The sequence below is a fragment of the Thalia democratica genome, chromosome 8 (assembly GCF_965202585.1).
Source record: "Thalia democratica chromosome 8, ktThaDemo2.hap1.1, whole genome shotgun sequence".
Classification (NCBI taxonomy): domain Eukaryota; kingdom Metazoa; phylum Chordata; class Thaliacea; order Salpida; family Salpidae; genus Thalia; species Thalia democratica.
In genome coordinates this window covers 14,512,060-14,538,714 of record NC_139172.1, presented here as the reverse complement: position 1 = coordinate 14,538,714, position 26,655 = coordinate 14,512,060, and the positions used below count along the sequence as shown (strand labels likewise).

The 26,655-nt window shown below is 23.8% G+C and overlaps 1 protein-coding gene across 3 annotated transcripts; it reads right to left on the bottom strand.

Annotated features, from left to right (window-relative positions):
• Positions 1-532: 532 nt before the first annotated feature.
• LOC145842430 (uncharacterized) lies at positions 533-26,646 on the bottom strand. Of its 3 annotated transcripts, none has more exons than XM_082949876.1 (22): positions 26,587-26,646; positions 25,503-25,662; positions 25,150-25,226; positions 24,509-24,686; positions 23,277-23,458; positions 21,168-21,391; positions 20,799-20,889; positions 20,515-20,644; positions 19,506-19,656; positions 18,898-18,999; positions 17,200-17,384; positions 17,007-17,139; positions 14,674-14,797; positions 13,759-13,894; positions 11,597-11,702; positions 11,245-11,322; positions 10,647-10,817; positions 9,408-9,486; positions 8,679-8,814; positions 7,646-7,773; positions 6,882-6,965; positions 533-561 (listed from the first exon to the last, which is right to left on the bottom strand). In XM_082949876.1, the coding sequence occupies exons 1-22, from the start codon at positions 26,630-26,632 to the stop codon at positions 548-550; spliced, it is 2,715 nt and encodes a 904-aa protein (XP_082806002.1). In that variant the 5' UTR covers positions 26,633-26,646; the 3' UTR covers positions 533-547. The 3 variants fall into 3 exon arrangements, with proteins under 3 accessions (XP_082806002.1, XP_082806001.1, XP_082806000.1); XM_082949875.1 differs by lacking the exon at positions 533-561 and adding an exon at positions 2,163-2,356; XM_082949874.1 differs by lacking the exon at positions 533-561 and having other exon boundaries at positions 4,809-6,965.
• Between the last annotated feature and the right edge of the window lie 9 nt (positions 26,647-26,655).

The window sequence follows — 26,655 nt, the reverse complement described above, 5'->3', positions numbered from 1 at the left end:
GCGATCATTAGAAAGCTCTTCCTACTAATAAGTGACTGAAAGGCTTATTAAGATGTCTTTAAAACGTTGTGTTGGCCGACCGCGGTTGTGCCTGTTACCACGTTAATGAACATACAGATGATTTAGGATTCGTTCGCTGCTCATCCTCAAAAAAAAAAACGTTTTAATATTTTTTTAAAACTTGATTTTTTAAATTTTGGTTAAGTAAAAAAACTTCTTTTTTTGATTTTATCATTAACTTTTAAATTTCAAAGATTTCCAAGTTTAATCCAAGCAAAATTTCCTTGTGTAAACTGGAATAACATCAATTGATAGATAATTAGATATAGTTTTTAATTTAGCTTGAAACTCTAAATTCACTAGAGTCTTATTTTGTGAACTCATAAAAAAATTGTCATCAAATAGTTATAACTTTTTATAAATTTTTGTTTCTGAATTCTGAATGTAAACAAGTAAAATAGATTAGTTTTGAGAAATTACAAAAATAATCTTACTCCAATCATTTTGTGTTACCATATATTGATTTCGTCAAACTCGGCAAGTAAATTTAGTCGGCAGCTTCTATTCTGATTAAAAAAAAAATCCATTTCAATCGTTTTTTTTTTAGCAGAATGTCTTTACAACCATTAAAAACCTGTAAAGTTACTCAACAATTACTCAAAAAATGTTAAAATAAGCTAATTTTCTAAATCTGTTAAAAATTTTAGTCTACTCATTGCTTTATTTTTTTCAGATTGAAACATTATCTATTGTTCTTTATGTAAAACTTATTAACGACGTTTATAGTTTGGTATATAAAGTCAGATTAAAACTATGCAAAATTACTTCATAGTATTTTTTGTGTTGGATGAAAATTCAAATTACAACTTTTTAAGTACTTAATAAAATTTTAAGGATTCACATATAAGGAAACAATTTATATTTATAAAAATCCAATTTTTTTATGTATGTTTAATTATTGGTATTACGATGATAAAAAGACTAAAAGAAAAACATTAAAAGAAAAAATTCATAGTTACTATAAGTAGCCATATCTAAGTGTAATGTTTAGAACTGCTTTTAACCATATCGCAAAATAAGTTTAATTAAAAAAACAATAATGAGAATGTAGCTGTAAAGATTTGATAGTAAAAACTAAACTGCAAAAATTTTTACAAGAAAAAATAATTAACATTCACTCAGAATTCTCATAATTTGAATTGTCGGAATTCGAATAGTTAAAATTTGAGTCGTCATGTATCCGTTTCTTGTAGCATTTTATATATATTTGTACTTTACATAGTTTGTTTAAAATTTTGTAAAACAATAGTAATGGCTAGCTTATAGCTGAAATAGGCAGTATGCAGCGTACTCACCGGATATGCACAGTAATACAAACAAAAAGAATAAATAGAAAAAACAGAGAATTACTTTTTTTAAGCTTTCTAAACTATTAGTAGTTGTTTACAAAATAATACATGACTTAGATTTTGTTTAAATAGTAATACTTTTAAGTAGAAAATTCTACTTGATAAAACATCACTACCAGATAAAACAAGATAAAATTTCAAGTTTTTTATATTAGTAGTTCGGAAGAACATTGAACTGATTATATTTATTTTTATGTATATTTTCTATGATTTTGATTATTATTGTAAAAATAGGATGTTAAATTTAGGGTGTTTTTTATTTTTGAATATATTAGACCAAATAACTTAGTCTGCACATTAAATGAAAATATTACAAAAAATATTAAAAATAGTTAAAAACTTTAAAGTCTGTTGCAAAACAAATATGTTAATTTTTTGCGTTATTTAAATTCATATTACCATATTTTGTCAATTTAGTATAAGCTGACAAAAATGTACGTAGAAAAGTCTATATAATTCATTTTATTACCCACACAATTACTAACTTTTAAGTATTTTTTATAATGTGATGTGAAATTGTTATGGCATAAAATATTTTACGATGAAATTTTATAGTATGAAAGTTTTATGTTATTTTTTATGTATTTTTGTTCAAAATGTCAAATTAGTTTTACATAAAACTTTAGTAAAACTTGAAAGTACATACAATGTTTTACGAAATTCTTTAAATAGTTAGTTTAACATAATTTGAAAAAATTTTAAATAAACTAACGAACTCTTAAAAAATTATTTCAAATACAAAAACTAGGGTAAAAACACATTTGAAGAAGCATCATGTTACATCAGACAAGTGTACGACTCACTCAACAGAAATCCTGATAAAGTAATATATTCGCACTTTACATGCGCCACCGATACCTCCAACATTCAGTTTGTGTTTGATGCAGTGAGTGACGTCATACTGAACAAAGTTCTTGGCGATCTTGGTCTTGTGAACGAGTAAAGTACTTGAAAAAGTTATGGGATTTGAGAAAAAGTGGTTCATTTATAAGTTTGTTTCGGACGATACGCATTAACGTGTGGCTTTTATATTAACTCTACTTACGTTTCGATGAAACTACTTGATAATTCTATGAATTGCTTTAAAAAATATAAAACAAAAGTTAAAGCTTCATGAAGAACTTGCATAAAGTTTTAATTCAAAACGTAATAGTTTTTTTATCAAAAAAAAAAAAAAACATAAAAATCTGTTCTTTTTTTACTTAAGGTGTTACAAAACTTTTTTTAAATATTTGGTTCATATTTTTTATTTTCTATGGACTTGTTGTTGTTAATTTTCTTTTCAAATATTTTTTTTTTAATTTTGCTTTATTGCTTGAATAATAGTTGTATAAAATATAAGTAACCAGCTTTTTATTGAAAGTATTAGCTAAAACATACCATGTGCTTTTCTTTATCAGACAAAAAAGTACTTAATCTATAATATATATTTTTTAAATTTATTTCAAAAGCCTTCAGGCTTAATTGATAAAAAAAAATGTTTCCTTAGTATTGACAATTTTTTTACATTTAAAAGGTCTCGACATTTTTTAAACGTGTTAAAACAATGTTATCTTTTGTTAAACTACGCTTTAAAAATAAAAATTATTCTACAACAATTTTTGTATCTTTATACTACACTACTCGTTTAAGTTTCTCAAAATTTCACAGTATATTTAGCTCTAGTTTTCTTTTTTGTTTTAATTAGTTATAAATAATAATTGACAGTAGTTATTAAGTTTTTAAAATTTTCAATAACAGTTTTAAACAATATTTTAAATAGAAAGTTTTTCTAAATAACTCAGTCTTTTTCAACTCTGAGAAAATATTGATTTTTTTAAATAACTTTTTTTACAAATATTTTTTGGTTTTAATGTAACAAAAACTTTTAAAATTCTTTGAATGTAGAAAAACCAATAGTTTTATATATGTAAGCTTAAGTTTGTTTTGTAACTTTTGTTTGATTAGATCTTTTAAATAAAAATTAGAGGATTAAAATAAAGTTTTGAATAAGTAATATGTACTTTTTTATACAATATACATTACTAAGTTTATTTAACAAATTATATTCTATTGAAGCATATATTAATTTGCTAAGAAAAGGAAAAAAATTGTAATGTTGTATCAGGTCTTCTATACAAAAAATAAAAACTTGGTATGAGCAACATAGCTCATTTTTTTAAACTAAAGTATAATAAATTGCTTTAATAAATATACTAGACTATAAAAAACTTAATTAAAACGAGTTATTTTGAAAATATAGTATACTTTCACTATAAAAAATAAAAAAGTAAAGAATAGCCTTTATTACTAAATTTGATATAGTTTAAACAGTTTTAATTAGTTTGTAAACGTTTTAAAGCTTCAAAATATATGAATTGTACCACTAAAATAATTTACTTCTATAACAAAATACATACTTATCATTTTAGAACAAAAACATAGAACAGTTTCCAAGCTTTAATTATGCTAGTTTTAGAATTTATCTTTTATATTTATCTAAAATGGTAGCATAAAAGTTCTTGCAATACATTATTGCTACTGTTGATAAGTATAAAAAAAGCATTTAAGTATATATATTTTTTTCTAATATATTAAAGTAGTTTATTTTCCGAAATCTTGGTAAGACAACATTCTTACTAATGAAACTTGTAAATGAGCTTAAAATTTGTTTGTGTTTTAAATAAAGCTGTTATGTAATAAAATTACTTGTATAACGATACTAAATTTTTGGATTCTGTTTTAAATATAATGCCATAAACATTTTTAAGCAGTTTATGTTTTTATTTTTTTAGCTGGTTGATTTAATTAAAATTTAGTTTCTTCAAACCATGTAGTTGGTTGAAAACATTATTGTGCATAAATAACATATTTTTAAAAATTTTTGAATGTTAACTAAAACTAAAAATTTGTACTAAATTGTATATATGAATACCGTCTTTGACGGGCAAGTCTTTTATTTATGTCTGTTTTTTATGGTACATTTTTTGTTCAAGGTTTTAAATATAAACTTGCAAAATACTTAAACAAAACGCAAAAACTTGTTTTAACTTAGTAAGGCCTATTAACAAACATGTATTTGAAAAATTTGTATAAAAATTTAATTTATACTTTTTATTTAAACTATCTATAATGGCTAAAGTATAACAATATTAGTATAAAAACTTACTTTTTAAAAACATGCATTGTTAAAAATTACAAATACATAAAGCTCAACAAGTTGCAAAACAGTTTATTTCTCATACTTTAAAAGGAAAAAAGAAGAAAAATAGAAAACTCTTTGAAAACTTTGTCGTATCTAGTTTGCTTGATGTTTTAAACTAACGTAAATTTTCTTAAAACTAATTTCGTAAATTATACATTTAGAACTGATATTCTTAACTCTTATAACTTAAATGTACAGTAAAATTTATTTATATTTGAAAATTATAATTATCAAAAAAGAAGTTTAGATTTTTTAATTGAGTGTAAAAATATTCTAAGAGTTGTATTAGATATCACAGCTAACTTTAAATTTTATAATCAGCATAAAGTATGAGTTCAGTTTTTAGGATCATTTTTCTTACTCAAACTTTGTTTTTCTTCTAATTAAACTGTTTTTAAAAGAAGTTTATTCTGAGAAAATACATTAATTTTTTTACTCGATTGTTAAAATTAATGATCAATATTAAAACAATCTTGTAAAATAATACTTTTTTTTTAGTTTTTGTTTTGGTAGACTTGACTTCAAGATGCAATTCAACAAATATAGTTGTTATAGCTAAAGTTATATTTGAGTAAATTTTTATTATCGAATAAATTTAGGTTTGCAATTCTAGTAGTGATCTACTGGATCCACAAATTAGGGATTCGGATCTTAATATAAAAATACAACCGGATCCAGTAAATTTTAAATTTTAAGACTAAATTATTCTTATAAGTTCTATTCTTTTATTACATGGGTAAGCAGGCGTAAAGTTGTCTTAGCCAAACTTCGAATAAAAATTTCTTAAGTTGTTTTTTTATAACGTAAAATTGTTTTTACTCTAACGATGAAGTATCTACTGTAAAATTGAAACTCAAGACCCCGGAATATATATTTTAAGTTCCAAAACTTTCTGTTATATACCTACAGTATACATACATCAGTTACAAGTTGTTAAAGCTCTAACACTGTGGTATAGATGGTATAGACTCGATAACTCGATAACTGATATCTCGTTAACCGAAAGGTTCCTTAGTACACCAGGTCCTTAGACCAAACTTTTTTAGCAATTTTTTATACATTCAACAAAAAATAATATACTTGTTTCTTGTCAAAAAATTTTATAATACATTTTTGGTGTGATTTTAAGAATTTTAGCATAGAAACTTTGTATTTCAAAAACATTGCTCTTTTAATCATTTGGATCCGGATCTGTTCTAGAATCAAGTCTGGCCGTGTCCAGCCGGATCCTTTAGATCACTAATTCTTAGCAGTACAACTACCTAGTATTATTTTGGCTATCTTCATTAAAACTGAGATGAATTTTGCCATTATAGATAAGCTTTAGACTGAACCGCATGACAAGCAACTGATCAAATGAGCCTTAGCTGTAATTTCACATTGAAACTGACAGTGTCCTATACATTAAAATGTGAACAATTTAAATAGGTTAATGTTGTCGTTTGCACCCACAAACAAACGCTTTAGTAATGAAGTAAATTTTTGGTTTAATTGATACAGCGGATTATTCATAACTTTGTTTGCCTGATTAGTCCTAACGAGAACTAAACCAGGTCGCAGAATGCCAAATAATCTTTTGTGATGATCGTGCGGTGCAGATTTTATTAGAAAAAAAAGAAAATTTACCCAATAAACAATAAGTTATAGTAATTGGTTAGTAAGTAAAGTAGCACACAGTTTGAATAAATACAAAAAATTAACACTAATATATTTATTCAAAAGCTTAAAATTGTTAATCCTACATTTTTCTACTTTCTTTAAAAATCATTTATAAAAAGAAAAACTGCAGATTAAAAGACGAAAACATTATAAAAAAAGGGGAAAAACATATACTAAAATTATATTAGATATAACAGCTAATTTTTTTTAAACAGCGTAAAGTCTAAATTCAGTTTGTTAGGATCATTTTTTATACCCAAGTACGTTGTTTTGTCATCTATGTAGTACACTATTAGTAAATGTAGTGTTGTTTGAGAATAACAAAACAAGGAATAACAACTTTTGTAAAAATAAAATTCTAAATGACTGCATAAATGCTAGTCACAGAAAACTTACAGTTTATAATCCGAAACTTTTGAAATTTTTGCATTTGAAGATACATATTTAAACGAATTGAATAAAAAATACGAAGTTAAAGTAAAAGCAAAAAATCACTTTTTTGATATCAGTTGCATACATATACATAATTTAAAAATCATAAAACATAAACAAAATTGCAAGCATTGAATAAGCAGTTGTTGTAACTGAAGCGGTTAATGTTACACCAAGCGATTGTTTACTGTGATCACCTTTACTGCTCTTGCACTTTTTTTGTGGGTTCAGAGCATCAATTTCGTTTAGCAGTTGTTCAACATTTTTTAAATCAGCCGAACCTAAACAACATTTAAAAAATATAAAATTTTAAACTAACAACTTATAATAAGAAAACTTTTTATTGTGTTGTATGTAAAATGTATTTTTTAACAATACTATTAATTATTAAAAGTGTGTTTTATAATATTTTTCGAAATAAATGAAAATGATAGCATAAAAACAGTCAAAAACACTAACTTAAAAGATTTTTTTTTGTGTTTTGTTTGATAAAAAAAAAATTTAAATTTTAGTTGACTACAATCTTTATAACTTTTATTTGTACTAAAATTTAAAAAAACTGAATAAATACTCTTACTGTAATATGCTCGTAATTAGAAACTAACAGTATTTTTGTTTGTAATAAATTACTTTACGGAAAAGAAAAAATATATAAAAACTTCAAAAAAAAACTTTAGAGTATTAAATGTAAAGTATTATGTAAAAATGTAGTGTTATTTAGTCAAACAGCGGAAAATATCTGAGAATAGTTTTTAGTATACCTTAACAATTTAACAGCTTTTTTAATTTATTGTAAACCTATAGATTGTAGGTTACTTAAATCAAGAGACTTGTATGGTTATAGTGTAATAAAAATTAAAAATAACCTCAACCTTTGGCTTTTAAATGTTATGAGTATATGCATTTAATATAAATGTTATGCGTATATAATGCCAAACAGTTTTTGTCTAGTACAACTAACCAACAATATAGCTGACCACGCAGCTACAACCACCTCCTTCATTTCTTGGCTTTTCCTTACTGTGCATTGTAATCACTCTGGTATGAGCTATTGCCAATGCATTGGCTACTTCTTGAGTAAAATTTTCACTGGAAATTTGTTAAAACTTGAATGTATCGGCGTTGTATATTTTATATTTTTCAATGTTATCATAAAACGTAAATGTTAAAAAAAAAGTTTTATTATGTATATTCTAGATTAAGGGTCGGCAGGTGTTTGGTAATCTCGGGCTAAACTTAGAAAATAAAACTTTTTAAGGGCCGCTCTTTATTTTTTACTTTTCATTTCAGTTTCCACGATACTAAGTGTAAACTTCAAAAAATTTACAAACTTGCATGCCGCATAGTCGTTTTTTCGAATTAAAAGTTATAATTTGCACAAATTAACACTTTTTTCATATAAAAACGCACAAAACTAGGGGTATTGCGAATACGTTTACAGACAAAGTTACTCATTTAATTTATTAGAAACTTTGAGGATCTCTTTATAAAGGCTTTATCTCGATCAGAATAAAAATAAAATATTGCACGCTACATTACTAAATAAAAAACTATAAACAACAGCATCATTATTTGTATTCATTATACTAATTTCTAAATTGTTTTTTAACTAAAAAAAAAATTTAAGTACAAGTGAAGTTTTAATTACACTAGATTAAGATTTTTTCATTAAAAATTCTAAAAGCAAAAATGTATTAGAAATAAATCTTTTCAAATGCATAAAAATATATCACGAGCTTACTTAGAAATACTTAGTTTTAATAAGTCAATGTATTTTTTGAATTAGTTGTTATTATTACTATTAGAACAAGCAGCTTCTACAGTTATTAACCAAATTTACTAAAAATCGTCAGCACACTTTTTCGATTATTAATTTAATAAATCTGTTTAATTCTTGAAAATCATAAGAAAAGCAATTTATTCGAAACTTGTATTTAAATCAATAAAAAAATAGGCTCTTTTATCTGATAATATTTGATAATATCCTAGCTTACTGTTTGTAGACAGTAGAAGTAGGGAAACAAATTTTATAAATTTCATCTTTAGACGGAAGTATAGACGCACAATGATCGGAAGTTACTGAAGCTCCTTCAGCTGTTGATCCGTGAATTTTTATCGATCGCCCAATAACTGTTAAAGAACGTGTTTTTAAATAATTTTTTAAGCAATTTTAAGCGTTCTATATAACCTTAACTAATAAATAGTAATTCCTGTTTTTATTTTGTTGAAGAAAACTATTATGTTAAGGTTTGATAATTATATGATATTATAAAAAAACGGTCAGTGTAATTATATTTATTTAAAAAATAATCCTGAGTTTAAAAATTTTTCTCAGAACAAAATGAAAATATAAATAGTACACATAACAAAGTACTTAAATAATGTTTTAGTTGTAAAAATAGACTTAATTTTTGTTTTGATTTTTTTTAACAATAGATAAAAAAATCCTTCACTTTAATACAAGAAATGAAGTTTTAAAGTATTGTAGCAAAAGGAGTGATGCAATTAAAAAAAGAAAATTTTGACCAATGAAAACATTTTTTTTTAAAATATGTAAGTCATCTATGTAAAATTTTGTACAATTTTTTATGTTGACATGATAATTTCATTTAAAAAAATGTTTTTTTTTATACAAGAAAACACCTTACGTCTTTTTTTTTTTAATTTAAGTGTCTTACTATTCTCCTACTTTATGTAAACATATCAATTATTATAGAACAAACTTGTGTGTTGCCCACCAAGCGGTAAATTTACATCATTATATAATTTGTACTTTGTGGCATCATTCACTGTAGCACGTCCCTGTTAATAACGAAATTGTTTTAGAGCCGAGTTACAAAAACAAAGCTGTAAACTATTTCAATTTTTACTTGAAAAACATAAAAGAAAACAGAACTTCTATCGGAGTATATTTGAAGAAGCAGATTTATCTTATCCAGCACAAATACATTTAAAAAAATACATATGTTACAAAACAGAAATCTTTAGTTTATAAAGATTTTGATTATACCACTTTAGAAGAGCAAAACTCTTATTTGATTCGGTAAAATAAGTAATTTCAGTCTATTACGTTTTTAAAAAATGATACATACAAAATATGTAAGCTTTTTAAATTTTTATGTTAATGAGCTGTTGTAGCAAAAATAGTTGTGTTTAAATATATTTGAAGATTACCGAAAAAAATCTAAATAAATGATAAAATTTTACCAAATTCTTAATTTTAATCGTCACGAAAATTTTATATTAGTACTCACTAGCTGTAAAAATGTTTTATCTTCTTCAAAATTATCTGTTTTTAAGTCGTCTAGAGTTTTATTTTTAAGTTTGTGTTAAATCCTACGACTAGAATTAGTTTTGTAGTACCTTTGTGTTTAGTATCAGGACAACTATCTTGACTCGTACCTTGGAGACTATTTTTTATCTCTTTATATTTTAAACTTTATATATATATTAGTTTTAATATCAGCACTTTCGATAGATACTTTTGAATATTATAGTTTAGTTCTAAGTTTTAAGTAAAAAAAAGTTACTACAACTTAAACTATAAATATGATTTAGTAATAACGAACTAAGACAAACACTAATAACACAAATACTTTGTTTAAAATAAAGTATAGCCAATCACTCAATAGCTTTATATTCGCATAGATTACCTTTGAAATTATTCTTTTTTAAACTAAAGAAACACAGAAGTGATAATTAAGCTAAAAAAAACTGATAATTAGGATTGACTATAAAACTTACTTTTAGTAAAATGCGTAAAAAAGATAAACGTTAACGTTTTCGACAGTTAAATGATTAAAAATTAAGAGTTTTTACAAACAATTAATTTTTTATGTAGTTATAAATAAAGTTATTGATTTTGTGTATTTTCTGTTTGTAAAGAGCACAAACTATATGTTTAATTAAAAATTTATCAAAAAAATAAACATAGAGTAAGTTAGAAAAAATTTGAAACTTACATGTTTCTTACTGAGGTCACCAACTTCGCATTTCCACTGTTCATTAGCACTACAAGCCTCCCCGTAATTGTCTTTATTTACGCTCCAAGGGTCGTAGTGACCTTTAACACCTTCGCAGGAGTTTTCTTTCTCAGTCGGGTCCACATGAACATGGTACTTGTGGCCCGTAGACTGATGTTTTTTTTTTTTGAATTAAGTTTTTAAAAAGTAATACAGTTAAACTTTAAAGGTTATTTATTTATTACTGTTTATCTTTGTTTCTTACTTATACTTTTAGGATAAAAAGACACATAATAAAAAAAAACATATAAAAATATTAATTTTTATACTGTGCAAGCTAATTTTTTTGCTTGAACATAAAAAAGTTAAAACTAAATAAAACTTAAACCATTTTAAAGGTTATTTAATAACGAATTTTGATTTTAAGATTAAATTAAAAGTAGTATTTTAATGTTTTAAATTAAATTATAAGTGTTCTAGTATAGAAGTCAAATAATCAATATCAAAACTAACGCCAGCTTTTTCAAAACTAAAAGTTCGAAGAAATTTTATTAAGTTAAGTTTTACGTTAAAAGTAACTAAATAGTTTAAAACCTACCAGACTGCCTTTAGGAGTTTTCAGTTTTACTTGAACAGTTGTTGGTGACATATCACCTCTACCCCATAACAGTTGTTTCTTTAAAATAACTTTAGTTATTTTAAGTAATTAAACACTCATTTTTTTTTATTCAGTTTACCACTTGTTATAACTTTTAATGATGTGTAATATATATTATTTTTTGTTAAAATAAAAATGTACCATTTCGCATTTCAAAGTTTCAAATTACTTTATTAAATTTTTAAAGATAATTAAACATTCAGTTAAACGTTAAAGGAAGCTGTTACTTGTAAATAAAGAGTTTCAAAAAATAAATTATATGACAAACTTAAGCTACAATAAAAATACTTACAAACACTATTATGCCTTCAAACTGTTCGTAACTAAATTTGGCAGTTGCAACAGCTAGAAATGAACTGTTTTTATCTGCATTCAATTCCAAATTAGCACAATTTCCTCTAAATATCAAAAAACAAAATAAAATTCATGATCTATATATTTAAAAAACAACTTATTAAAATAGAAAAAAACTATTTATTGTAATCAAAAATTTTTTTATTGTTAGACTTTTCTTTAAGTACTTAAGTTAATATTTTTCAACGTAGGTAAACACTTAAAACATTTAGATAAAATAAAAATATATGACATAAAACAAATTATAGTACTACCGTTAAACAAATAAATAATTATTTTAGTGAAAACTATGATAAATAAAGCAATTCCTATGCTACAACTTTTTTTTGTTTTGTTTTTTGTTTCTAGCGCTTATAAGTGAAGAAAATACTTAGCACCTGTTTAATTTGAAATTCCTAAAAAAACTCCTTATAAGTTTCTAATATTACTTAAGAATACTGAGTGGAACGTACTGAACTAATAAAAAGTAAAATTTATTAACGAATTCTATGCTATATAGGAACATAATACACTTAAAAACTAAATACTTTACAAACTAACATAAAAAAGTCATAAATATCGATATAAATGATACATTTGTAAAAGCAGGTAAAAGTGTTTAAAAACTGTTTGAATGAAACTACATTTAGTATGACTTTATTTATTTACTAAATATTACTAACTTCGTTGATAGCTTTGTTGTACATTTAATCCCAATTTTATTTTTAATACTTAACATAAAAGTTAATATACTCATTATCTATAACTATAACAGTTTTTTGAAAAATATGCACAAAAATTGTTTTAGGCAAAAAAAGTTAACTAAAAGTTAATTATAGATTTTGGTTTTGTTCTTTATATATTTTAAATTTAGACATGACTTGTAGTATAGGTTAATTTACCTAAAAATATATTTTAAGTAAACCACTTTGCAAAAGTAAAAAAGTTCTAGTTTAAATGTTTTAAATTCTATAAAATCTATAATTAGTATTACTGTAACTTTCGTTTTTTTTTAAACCAATCACATTGTAGACAAAAGAAGTTTCATAAAATTTAATAGTTCTAATTTTTCGCAGTACTGGTATACATTTTTTGCTGAGAAACCGAGTTTAAAAATATCTACATAATTGATAAAATCTGTATGTTTTATATTTTATCTTATTCTTTTTCGCATCTTGTTCAAGCTTATTAAAAAAATAACAGCATAGGAATAAAAGCCAGAAAAAAACTTAAGAAAAATAGACACAAGTTAGTAATTATAAAAAATGGGAAGTTTTGATAATAATATTTTTGTTTAACCGTGAAAATTTGCTGAAGACTAAAGTTGGCATAGTGTAAAATTATACATTTAAAAGACTTTTAAAATAGTACGTTGTAAACAGGAAATAAAAAAAAAAAAAATTCGAATTTCGAACGCTTTTAAGATTGTGAAAAATAAACAAACAAAACTAAAACTATGATATAATTACTAACATTTAATAAAAATAGTAAGTGCAGATGTAAATTTTACTCTAAAAATCAAATTAATAGATAAAAAGAATTTTAAGATTACGGAAAATAAATAAACCAAGTTATATATACAGTTTAGATTCGATTTGTATTTGTCCTTTTATGAAGTGTATATTTCAACAAAACTTTGAAAATGCTATTATAATATGCAGTTATATCTTAGATATTATGAACTGTAAAGAAAAAATTAAAACGCTTATTGATAGAATTTTCCAAACATTTGAAATGACTGACTTTTGTTGTTTTTTTCTTCATAAAAATACACTATGACAAAACTTATCTAATATAAACGTAAATCTACTGTGCGTAGTAATTTATCTTAATTAACTTATAGGTCGTAGTTAAAATAGGATAACCAATGGTTTTTTTGTTTAGTAAAACGAAAACTTATGTCTAGTAAAGTTAGTTTTAAAAGATTCTTTTTTAAACTAGATCCTTGCAAAAAAAAAAAACTGGTAGAAATTAAAAAAAAATTTATAAACATTACTCTTTGTTGAGTTACTTATTTTTTATAAACTGTATAAAATAAAAGTAAGGTTTAGTTAAAATTATCCTATAATAAAAAATATTATAAATATATTATGTAGTAATGTTATTTAACTCTAAAAATACCCGTTTTTAACAGCCCGTCCTGCTACACTGAATTTGTTAAAAAGAGGCAGGTTGTCATCGTAGCCAATAGTAACCGACTGTTTTCCAGATAAATCCCCAACTTTGTACATATCTTGAGTACTATCTGAAACTTCGTCTGCAATTCAAGTTACTTCAAACTAAGATTTTAGTAAACAGAAATCTACTGATAATCTACCAGTTAAAAAAGTATATATGCAAACATAAAAACAAAAGTATTTTAATTAAAAATTATTTGTTATAAAGTTTAATAACCAACAATTGGTAAAATCAATCTTCATAACATAAATAGCCTAAATAAAACATTATAGTATTCCTAATAAACTTCTTTCACTAGCTTTTGATTTAAAGTATCTAATCACTTTATTTAACAAAACTAAAAATATTTTTAGCATCCTAAAAACTGTCGCAGCATTTAAAAATTTTTTGTGTGTAAAAGTCTTTGACTATAATAAAAACTTTAAAAAAAACCTTAAAACGACATTTTATGTTTATACATTTTTGATTAGTACAGTTATGTTGTTTATCTAATAATATACAGTTTTTAAGATTATGAATTAGTACTTTAGTACATGAGTGGCCAACGTTCGGATCACCATGTAGAAGTGTTGGCCATAGACGTATTTTTTAGCTTGAAAACTACTTTTAAAAAGAAATCTAGTTGAGCTTTTTTGTGATAATTTTTTTAAAATGTGCTTATTATAAAGTTCATACTAATTTTTTTATAACTATGAGTACACTATTTCAAGAAGTTCGAGTCACGAAAAACTTTTCTATTAAATCTGTTCCGCAACTGGGTAACTTTCCTACTCCTACTATTACCTACTTAAATACAGGTAAGTAGGTATATGGAAAATGTTTAATGTTAAACTACTAGTATAAACAAGTATGAAAAACTTGTTATGTTGAAAGGGTTGTAAACTTGTCCAACAGTACTTTCCGAACAATTCTGCTCATCGTTGTACAAACTTGAGGAGTCCCTTTCTCTTATTGAAATTTCACCACTTAAAGTCGAAATAACCTGAAGATTTAAACAACTAGTAAAATTCTCTATTGTTTTACTTTTTTAGAGCCTAGGCGGTATCTGAAGGAGTAAAAAAACGCTATATCTTTTTTTATGCTTGAAAAATTATACATTTCTACTACAAGTAGTTTTCTTCTTAAAATACCTAACATTTTTTACATCAAAATGTCTATTAAACAACTCAATGTAAACTATGATATTTTCATCATTGGGAAATAAAATGTGTTCTTTTCTAGTTTTAAGTTATACTTCTCATGAACAACTTAAAATAGACGTTTTTTGTAAGTATTTTTGTTATTTTTAAGCATAAAAAGTATAAAAAAAGAGAACATAAAAGTATAAGTACAGTAACCTCTCGTTTATTTGCGCACATTGTGTTCACAGAAAAAATGTGTAAAGATACGACAGATCGTAAAGATACGAGAGGTACCAAATATACTTACTGTTATGGCAGTTTTTTGATACTGCTTTTAGTTAAAAGCAGCCTGGGGATTTTCCCACTTTTAACAATTTTTTACTTTATTTATAAATATGAAAACAAAAGATCAAACTATACATATATTAAAAAATAGGATTTAAGTTTATTCAAAATAATAATACTTGTAGAAAAATTTTACTACTTTTTATAATAAGTAGATTTTATCTTTATATTTATTTAAATGAAACTTATTTGATACTTAACATTTATATTCTATTCTACTTAGGAAATTCAATTTATGATTAAGCATTTGTTTACTATTAAGAAATGGTGTATTAAAATTTGTGTTGCTTTATTCATATATAGGGCAAGAGTGCTGTATCATTTATTTGTGTTTTAAACTCTCATTATTTCATTATACTTTCATTATTTAACACAGTCATTTTTTTTCAGAGTTTTAATTTAATCTTTTATTGTTAACAACATTTCTGTTATACTGAGGTATAACTAAATGCTTATCAATTAGTCAAGAAACATAAGTTTACAAAAACAAAAGATATAGAGAGGTGAGATAGCATTTAAAAACATACCTTAAAATAAAAGTATATAATAAACCTAATTTGTGCAATATTAAAAAAAATAAAATTTCTTATTTTTTTAATTTTATAAAATTCTAAAATGCGTAACTAAACGAGAAGGTGTAACGACACGAGTGCGTAAAGATGCGAGAGGTTACTGTAAATATGAAACTCAAGTGAGGCTAAAAATAGCTAGTATTAAGTTTTACAAGTTTAACATTTATACATAAAATGTTAGTGTTGAAAAAATTAAAAGCATTTTTTGTAGGTGTCGACTACTTGGTTTGACTATAACAAATTGCTTATATATTTTAAATAAAAAATGAAGATTCTTTTAAATATCTTATATTTTGTTTTTCGGCAAGCTTGAATAAATTGTACTATGTAAATTCATAATTTACTGTAAAGCTTTGATATAAAGTTTGAACTTATTCAATTTCTGAAACTTTAATTTTTAGATTTATTTTATGAAAATATACACGGAGTAAATAGTACGCATATATTTTAAACAAAAATCTAACTCTGCATAAATGTGTTATTTAATTATCATAGAAAAAAATCATAAGCTAAATAATTAAAAGTTCTTTAAAAGATGTTAATTTTTGTTCAATACAATGTTGATTTGTTTTAAAGTTTACTGTTAAACATTAGCTCTTTAATAAATTACACTTCAGTCGATTTCTCTTTACGATAGAATTTTTATAGTTTAAATTTTAAAAAAAGTAAAGGTTTGATAAAGATTTGATACAATGAAAAAAATATTAAAGCTTTTTTTGAATAAATATATATTTTTCGCTACGAATTCCAATAATGGATTTTTTTTCGTTAAGAAGGTTTATAAATTAATTACTGTTATTTTATTATAAGATGGTAATGTTAAAAAACATTTTTCAAACATCTTACTTACAAATGTCATACATGTATCTTAATTAACTGTAATAAAATGGATTCGAGTCTCTTTTTTGTTACAGAAAAAAATATAGTTATTTTTACACTTATTTAGTCATACTTAAAAAAGTCAATGTTTGTCTTTAGAAATATTTTGATGATAGTTTTAATACTTCAATTAAATAACATTTACTTCAAATAAATTTACCTATAACTTATAATATATAATAAAATATAACTAGAAATAATTATTTATTTTTGCTTTTTAACGAGTAACTAAAAACTGTTAGTAATACTTTTTATTGCTATTTCAGAAAAAAACCTTGGTCGTTTCAAAAAAACTGTTTTGTGATAGTTTTAAATCGTCTGTTGCAACGGTAACAGGGTTTAAAGTAACCAAATCAGCGCAAGAATATCTGGCAGCCCCTATGTTTTCTGCGTGAATGACGATTGACCTGTATTGTACGGATTTATAACTATTGTTTTAGCTTTTTTATTTTAGAAGTTTTACCAACCTCCCATTTATACCATGATCGCCAGAAAGAGGTAAGAAGGAGTCGGTAGTAAATTGTTGGGAAAACTTAGTATTCAGTTTGTTGTCGATGTTGAGTAAACCATGTTTTTTCGATAAATCACCAACTTCACATTTTTGAGGAATTTCTATAGAGCACCATAGTTTGTATGGGTCCCCTAACTCAACCTGGTATTATAAATAACGTATATATATTTAGTATTGGGTTTATTTTATCAAAGTTAAACATACTACTTTAGATTGTTTCAGCATAAATAAAAATTTTAGTGTCGTATTCTCTTATTATAAATGATTAAATTTTTTTGTTAAATTTATCAAATGCAAATAAAACTAACAATCTAATGTGATTTCAATACTTAGTAAAAATGAAAAAAAAGTGTTGTTGTAATTTTATTTGAATAAATTTTTAACCTACTTTTTAAGTAAATATTTAATTTCCTTTTAAAGTACTATTTAGAGCCTAAGTTTTGTTATTTTAAACTTAAAGTTGCATGGGTGAAATTTATTTTGATTTAAAAAACAATTAAACAATTAAACTCAGTTCATGTATTAATCTTATTTTCAAAAGTTAATTTAACTAGTATGAAAACTTCTTAAACGTCTATTGTTTTTATGAATAGTTACTAGCAGGAGCGTAGCGTGGATGTAGGTGCTCTGCCTTAAAACATTAAAAGAATTATTGTTATGTTTTAAAAAAAAGTTTAATAAACACGTGTTTACAGACGATTTGTTCTAACTGTAGTACTATTATCTTATTAATTTAGTTATAGAGAGTATCAAATTAAGGGGTTTTTAAAAATACTTGTAAATTTTCCGCACCACGTAACAAAATATTACGCGTTGCCATAGGTTTTAAATATAAATAACTCCAAAAGGTACGCTTGTATATAGTTTCATGTTTTAAAACTAAATTTGTGCATTAGTTCGCAAGTAGTTCTCTTTAAGATCTATAGCTTCGAACTTGAATTAAAACTTTCTAAAAAGCCTTGTGAAATTAAATGGTCTTTAATCAACTATACAAACTTTAATATAACCTAAAAACGTATTAATTTATAAAAAGTTGTTTTTGTTTTAACTACATTTGTTCCTAATATTATTTAACAACCATTGTGTTTTAATTATTTTAAAGCTTTAAATTGTAAATAAATAGCAGTACGGTGTATTTTGTAAATTCATTGAATATTTGTTTCTAATATTTTACTTTTTATTTTCTCCTCTTGATAATCTAAATTAGTCTTTTAAGTCATATAATTTGTAGTTAAATATTCATAAGTAAAAAAACAATTTTTTTATGTTGTTTACTTTATACCTCACCAAAATCTTAGTTAGAAAGCAATGTTTATGATTTATTATGTGTTGAATTTTAAACTTATTTGAACAATTATAAAAAAGTATGTTTATAATTTAAATTTAACTAAACAAAAGTATAGGTTGGAGATATTAAGGTCGATAAAAATAAGAGTTAAGTTAACTAATACTTTACTGTGACTCTTGTGGGCTTACCACTTTGACCTTTAAGTTTTTGTTGTTCAAGGTTTGTAAGTATACTTTTACTAACATACTTTTCATATAATTAATCAAATTACTGCCTAAAAATTTATTTTGAAAATATAATGTTTATTGTTTTGTTATCAGGCTTACTACTTTAAAGAAGACATTTCAATTTATAGCATAAACAAACGTCAATGGGGTTATAATGTCCTGCTGTAGTCTTGCAATCTCCACCAACTGTAATTGAGTTTGTGTGTACATGGTACTTGTGCTTTACTGTTTTGTTTCCTTGCTATTAATTAAAAATAAATTAATAATCAAAATCTAAAGTTAATGTGCATAGTTTTTAAAATTTAACTTTTGATTAGTAGTAGAACACTAATATCAAAACAAAATTATTATTGACAAAATAAATCGATGACGTTTGTTAATTTCTTTCAATACTATTAAACATTTTTATAACATTCAGTTTCTCGAGTTTTACAAGTAAAACTTTTATTAAAGCATCTAATAACAAAAAAAAAATCATAAATAAAGTAGAAAATTTCTAAATATTTTATAACTTCATGATGGATAAATAATGTTTTAACTTAATTGTATACTGTTAAAAGTGTTAAGTTATGGAAAAAATACATCAAAAAATAAAAGAATAAAAAATAAACAGATAATAAAATACAAAACAAGATATTTTATATAATTTCGGTGCTATAAAGTTTTGTTTTGATTTTTTAACCAACTAAACAGAAAACAGTTCACATAAATACTTTGAGTAAAACAAGTTTTATTGGTATAACAAACATAATGAGCAAGATTGTGATAGTACTGGGTATCAGATGCCCACTCTCCTTTTTCTTGTCTGAATATCATGTTTCCGTACACTGGCCCGTTTCTAAATCTAGCGATCAGTGTGGTATATTCAACGTTCTGCAGTTCTATGTTACCGCACAACCTATGTTTAATAATATATTATCAAACAGTATCGGAGAAAGGCAATGTATAAAATATAAAGCAATTTAAGTAAGAAATACTTATTTTATTTAAAAATTATAAACTACTCAATCTGTTTTTATATACACAACGAAGTTTTATGCTTGTTTTAAACTTTTAAACTTGAAATAAAAAATTAACATTTATATATATACATGTTTTTATAATGTAATCAAGCTTAGTTAAATTAATAAACTGTGTAACATTTCTATCTACATATATCCTGGACATGACGTTAAACTGTTCTGGTGTGTGACTCGATAACCAAAAGGTTTTTTGTACACCAAGTCTTTTGGTCAAACTTTTTGAGCTTATTTTTTTTTCGTTCAATAAACAATATATTTATTATAGCTGTTTTAGTTTAAAAACATATACTTTATTAAAAAAAGTTTAAATTGATTTTGATAGTATTTAACATATGTTTTTTTGTTTTTATCTTTTAGAAATAAGGTAACGGTTTTAAAATTTTACAATAAATAAATACAAATTTAATAATCATAAAATATTCTATCGATCGTTGTATAGATTTGTTTATCTTATATAACAAAAAATGTTTCTCATTTTTTCGGAAAAACAAACTTGTTTAAAATGATATTTTATTTCTTCACTACGTTTTTATTCAACCTTATTGAGCTATTATAGAAGTTTTGTTCATCTTTTCTAAATATTGATGCAACTTAGAAACTAGCTAACAATAAATAAAAAGTCTAAGGTTGTTATAGTTTTTTAATTACGACCATTAATAAAAAACTAACATATACTTTGTTAAGTTTTACAGTAAAAACCAAAGTTTAAAAAGTTATTTTTTGGTTAAACTTACGAGGTTTCATTCGCAATTATTTTTATACTTCTTCCTACAACAGAATTTTCATTGTATAGTGACAATTGACTAATTTTGATACTTTGCAGTTTACTCCCACTAATTAATGTTAATTTTTTTGAAATCGCACCTAAATATAATAATTAAACTTAAAAAAGTATTTTTCTTTTAGCTTTAACAATCTGTGTTATATGTAAAAATTTTATGTATTTATAACTTTACTTAAAATAATTTAATTTTGTTTTAACCAGTAGGTATTTTTTTGTTATCAACTTTGTACTAACTATAAATGTCCCCAATGACATTATCAGAACATTTGTTTTTTAAGTTTGTATACACTGGGTACTGATGAATAGAAAGAGAAGTCAATTCTTCCTGTGAATAGCAATCAAATAAATAATACTGATAGTTTTTAAATTAAAAGGATATCAGATTATTAGAGTAGCGAAAATTGTCAAGTTTAATTTTAGAATATAGCTCTAAGGAGCTTTTTATTTTGAGTACATATAAAGAATATAATATAGAGGTTTTATTAATTTAGCAAAAATTCTTTCAAATCAAAACATTTTTAAACAGGTTTTTCGATTGGTAATTAGTACAAAAATCGTACTTTACTTATTTTTGTCTTGTTTAAATTAAACTGTTTAGCATACATTTAAGCCAATCAAGTCGAAATTCCCAGTTGTTACATCAAACGGAGACATTTGAGATAAAGTAATTTCTGCTTTACTTCCTTTGTTTTGTAGTTTAGTCAATGTAGTTCTACTTTTTACAAGGTGAAGTTTTGCACAACTCTTTTCAACACCATTTACGGTAGCAACTACTGCAGTTTTGTTTAGTTCTGTCGCTTGATCAATATATCCCGTTGCCATAGACCCTAAAATTAGTTAAAAGTAAGTGTTTTATATGTTAACTTAATGAAAACAACTAATAAAAAATAAATAAAAATACTATTTTTTTCAAATTCTTTTGACACAAATCTGACAATTTCTAATACTTTTATACAACTATATTTAAAATTATGTGCCTATGCATTAAAACCTTTAAGTTTGGATTTTTAGTTATAAGAGACTAATTATAAATAGAATTTGAAAATTTGAGATGTATTTAACTAAAAAGAGAAAATAAGCATTGTTATTTTTGTTGATTTATAAAACAAACTAGCTTTATTGACAAGTATGATGTTGTATAAGTTTTACAATATACGTAGTAGTAACTTATACTAAAGCAAAATGTCTTAAAAAAGCTTTTTTACTTATAACTAAAAGTTATTTTTTTTAAATACTATTTATCTGTTTAGTTATAAAAATAGTTTTGTTTTGTTTTTATTGTAAAATTTGGTTAAAAATAAACAAATGAAACGGTGGCATTTTTTATAAAATAGATAACTAACTCAAAAATTAAAGAACTCAGCTGTTTCTAAGTATATGTATAAGAAATAGTAATTGCTTAACTTCATAACTTGTTACAAGTTAATGAAGTAATTTAAAGTTTTTTATACGTTAGTATGCTTAAAATAATTCAACTTTTTATTAGTGTTTTATCTAAAAGGTTTTACGACCTTAACATAAATCAATAACATAACTAAAACAATGTTTAAAAATACATTAAAAATGTTCAAATTTAAAAACACTAATACTGTAATTTAACAAAAATCAAAATAATATATTTAAGTGTGTAAACCTTTGATTGGTATAAAAGATGGTTAAAAAGAATCATGAATCATGTTACTAAATCATATAACATCACACCTTTGTTTAAGCCTTATGTAATAGTAGTTAATGTTACGTTTTAAGACTTTATTGTTTGAAGTTGACTAAACTAGTTTTAGAAGAAGAATTGTGATAACAAAAAATTATAGACTTAAAAGTAATTAACACAGTTTTGATTTTTTTATTAAATGTAGAATGAAGTTAATTATTAGCAGTAAAGTTAAGAAAAATAAAGTATATACACTATGAATATTTGAGTAAATATTTGGGTGATCGTCAAAACTGTTTTATTATAAAATTACAATTGAATTTTACTATTTATACAAAAAAACTGATATATGAAGTATTAATTTATTAAACTATTAGCCAAATTAAAAACACTCCACAATACGAAACTTATTTATTTCTTAAGTTTTATTATAAATTTTGTACACAAAGTACTGAGGACTTTAAACCAAGTTGAAATAAACCAACAAAGTATCTTAATTTTTTTTTTTTGAATACAAGCTAGGTTATAACGATTTAGAAAATATTAGCTTTTCGTATTCAAAAACTATTCTATTACTAGAATATGGTTACATACTCTTAAAACTGAAAATATTTAAATATAATGAGATACTACAATCAATTGAATAGTATTTTCAAACATTTTTTTTACTATTAACTTTTACATTCGCTTACACCAAGCTTTTTTTTTAATTAAAAACTTAACTTGAAGGCAAATCAAAAATTATATATGTTAGATTAGTAGGATATAGTAATACAACATAGACTTTAGTTTTATAGTTTAGTCTTTTCGAAATTTTAATAATTTTTAACAAATTTGAAACGTTTAATGTAATAAAATAGATTATTAAAAGATAATGTTTTGTACTTTAGCTTTTTGTTAAAGTAAACCTTTTCATTTTTTATTTTTGTTAAGAAGCTTTGTTAGAAAGTTTTGAAAATTTTTAATGTTGTTCAAGTATTTCTAATCTTGTTGAACAAGTAACGCATCAAACTGTTCTACAAAAACAACTGAATGTTTTGTATTAATTAACGAAAACAAACTTGGATCAGTATTTAGTTTGCTTGGTGTAACGACAGTCACTACTTTTAAATCTGAAGAAACTATGCAACCGTCAATTTTCGTATAACTTGTTATAGAAATATTGTAACTGGTATCTGCAATTGTGCTCTTTGCAAAAAATAAGTTTGTGTAAACAAAAGTTTTCCCCAAATTTGTGCTGCTCCTGTAATAGTTTAGTGGTTAAGTTTTTAAATAAATTCATAAAGTACTTTATGTAGATAATGAATAAATTTAAATTTAATAATTAAGTTTGTTTTCAGTCAAAGCTCTTAAAAAAATATATTAACTACAAATTTTAATTGATTTGGAGTTAAAGTACAAAATAAAAAAATTTCAAAAAAATATTTTTTTTTTGTTTTAATATGGTTATTGCGCATAAAATATTAACAAATAAAAGTTAAAATACAATTCAAAAGATTTAGATATATAAAAAATATTCATACTAAAGGCTAAAAATCCTTTTTAAAATTAATTATTAAACAATAACGTATTTTGTAGCCATAAAAAGTTTAATAAACTAAGCTTTATTGTTTAAAGAAGAAGAATTGTATATCTAACTTACTAATGAATTTGGTATTAAATATTTTAGTTTGAAGAAGTTGTTGTATTTTAGATTAAACAAAGCGAAAGTAAATTATAATAAGGTACAGGACATAGAACAAAATACTGTTTACAGATTTGACATTTTAATAAACATAATATTCGCCACTGATAATGTTTCTACTAACAGCCTAAAACAAGTTCAAATTGCATAAGTTGTAAATCATAAAACAGAAACTAATTATATAATGAGAATAATTGTTAAGTATAAGTTGCTTCAAAATTGTTTAGTTTTAAGAATTTAACAAAATTTTGTGACATAGCTATTGTATAATCATATATAATATAATAAATATCTAACTATCTTTAAAAGTTACTCAGGTTTAGACTAAATCCACTAAGATTGATAATTGAATACACAGATACATGTCAATTTTGTATCATCATCAATAAAATAAATTATGATGTCTTTGTTGTACGTTTTGTGGTTTTAAAGAAACAACAATTAAAGATCTTTACTTTTTTAATGAAAACAAACTTGTACTACTAAGTTTTTTCTAAACTTTTTTATGCAGACAGTTTTTTGCTCAATGAGCTCTTTGATGAACCACTATTTACATTAAATACATTTACAAAAAAAGAATTAGTATGATGAGTTTATAGTAGTAAAAACCTTAAATATACGTCTCCAACGATATCACCCTCCATTTTTCCATTTGATGTCGTTATCACTCCACTATCTGTTGGAAGAAGAACTGCACAAGCCGTTGTATTACCGCTGATCACAACTAATCCTCTCATAAAAAACTCAGTTGAATTTTTCAGTTCGCCAGATGTTTTTTCATAATTTTCTGTAACCAGATTGCATTTTATTATATAAGCCTTACAAGTAGATTTCAATTTTGTTTTAACAAAATGTTTTTACTTAAACGAATAAAAATTCTTAAATACGCACTAACTTTCTTGAAAACGTTTTAAACAAAATAATAAATCTTAGAAATATACACATACACCAACTGTATTATCATTTTAAAATTATATTTAGACTTAATATAAACATATAAAGAAAAAATTTGTTTTGTAAACATTATTTGATAACAAAGTCAATTATAAAAAAAGTATGTTGTAAAAATAAAAACATTGTACTAATTTACAAAAGTTAATCATTATATTTATTTAGTTTGTATTTGTTTAGATTTTCAATAGAGTTTCTTAGCAATGAAACTTAATTAGTGTCATTCTAATACTAATACCTTTACCAAACTACTTACAGAAAAACAAAGATCTAAGTTACTGTTATTAAATTTTATGAACCATTTATTTTTTTAAAACTGAATAAGGTTGTAGATTTTTTAACGTCCTCACAAATTTCACTTGATGACCTTGAGGATCTGCAAAAAAGAGTAATAAAAGTTACCGTAATAAAAGCAAAACTCAATAAGCTTAACAGTTGGTAGTTAATTTATTTGACATATACCTAAAAAATCATTTCAGCAATTAACTTTTAAAAATACTCAAACTTCTTATTCCTACCTTTATGAACTTTTATTAAAGATTTTTTTTATACAGGTAAATATAACTTTATAAAGTATTATAGACTATTGATTCTTTTACTTACTACGGTTTGTCAATTATGTTAATATTAAATAATAAGCTTTTATATTTACGCAAAAAGTGGTGGGACGGCTTTCACATTGATTACTGATCCATTTACAAGTGACAAGTCTGTTTCAATTAATAATGTGCCCCCAGGAGTTTTTATGTCGACATAGCCATCTAAAATCTGCGCCCGATATTGTGCAAAAGTCCTCGGCAAAATACAAATAGCTGAAAAAATGAGTTTTATAATAATATTTTGACAGAGTTTACCTAAAAAAATTAAATAGTGTTATGTTTTGAAACGTTTGTAACAACTTAAAAATTACTTTAAATATAAAATACTGTATAATCTACAAACAAAGTATTTAAAAACTTGGTAATTAAATAACGCTTTTTTTAAATCACAAATCAAATAAGCAGGGTTGCCAAATGGTTTTGGCAAGTTTTCTTCAGGTTTTCTAAAAGTACACATTTTTGGGTCTATTTTTAGTTTAAAGTTAAGTTTATGTAAAAATGTATTAAATAGTATTAAAACATTGAAAATATATTGTAAAGCTACTTTAAATGTATTTTTTAATAAATATTTTTTTGATGATGACACATTTTTTTTATCTATATGATAAATTTTGTCGGTTAAATCGAAATTTTACTACTTAAAATGTAAAAACTGATTAAAATTCCAGGTTCTTCCAGATTTTTAATAATTTTTGTTCGAAATTCCAGGTTTTTCCAGGTTTTTTAACCTAAACATTCAAAATCCAGGTTTTTCCAGGATTCCCAGTTTTTTGGCAACCCTGAATAAGTCTTTGAGGTAATAAATAAAGTTTAAATAACATTTAGTTGCTTAGTTTTTATGTATTTCAAAAGTCATGATACAAAAGTATAAAAAATATTATTGATATTACTTAACTTGCTTATTTAAATAAAAATTAGAGAATAAAATAACAAAAAACTTCAAAAATTTATCTTATACTTGCATATTAAGTTTTAAATATTTTGTAATTAGAAATTTTGAATAAAATATACTTTTTTACTACATCCTAGGCTATGAAAACTTTAAAGGTAAACAAAAATTTTAAATGAATTATAAAACACGCAAATTTTACAGTTTTATTAAGTAATACAAATAATTATAGTATTTAAAAAACTTACCTAAAATTGCACACAAAAACACTTTTGATTGTTTTTTATTTTTCATATTACTTTTTATAAATATCTGTA

Excerpts from the sequence above, each read along its gene's own strand:
- LOC145842430 (XM_082949874.1), bottom strand. The coding sequence starts at position 26,632 with ATGAAAAATAAAAAACAATCAAAAGTGTTTTTGTGTGCAATTTTAG. Across the intron at positions 25,663-26,586 it reads GTTTTTGTGTGCAATTTTAG|CTATTTGTATTTTGCCGAGG; the intron begins GTAAGTTTTTTA and ends TCATTTTTTCAG. Across the intron at positions 21,392-23,276 it reads CAAACTAAATACTGATCCAA|GGTCTATGGCAACGGGATAT; the intron begins GTTTGTTTTCGT and ends AACTAATTTTAG.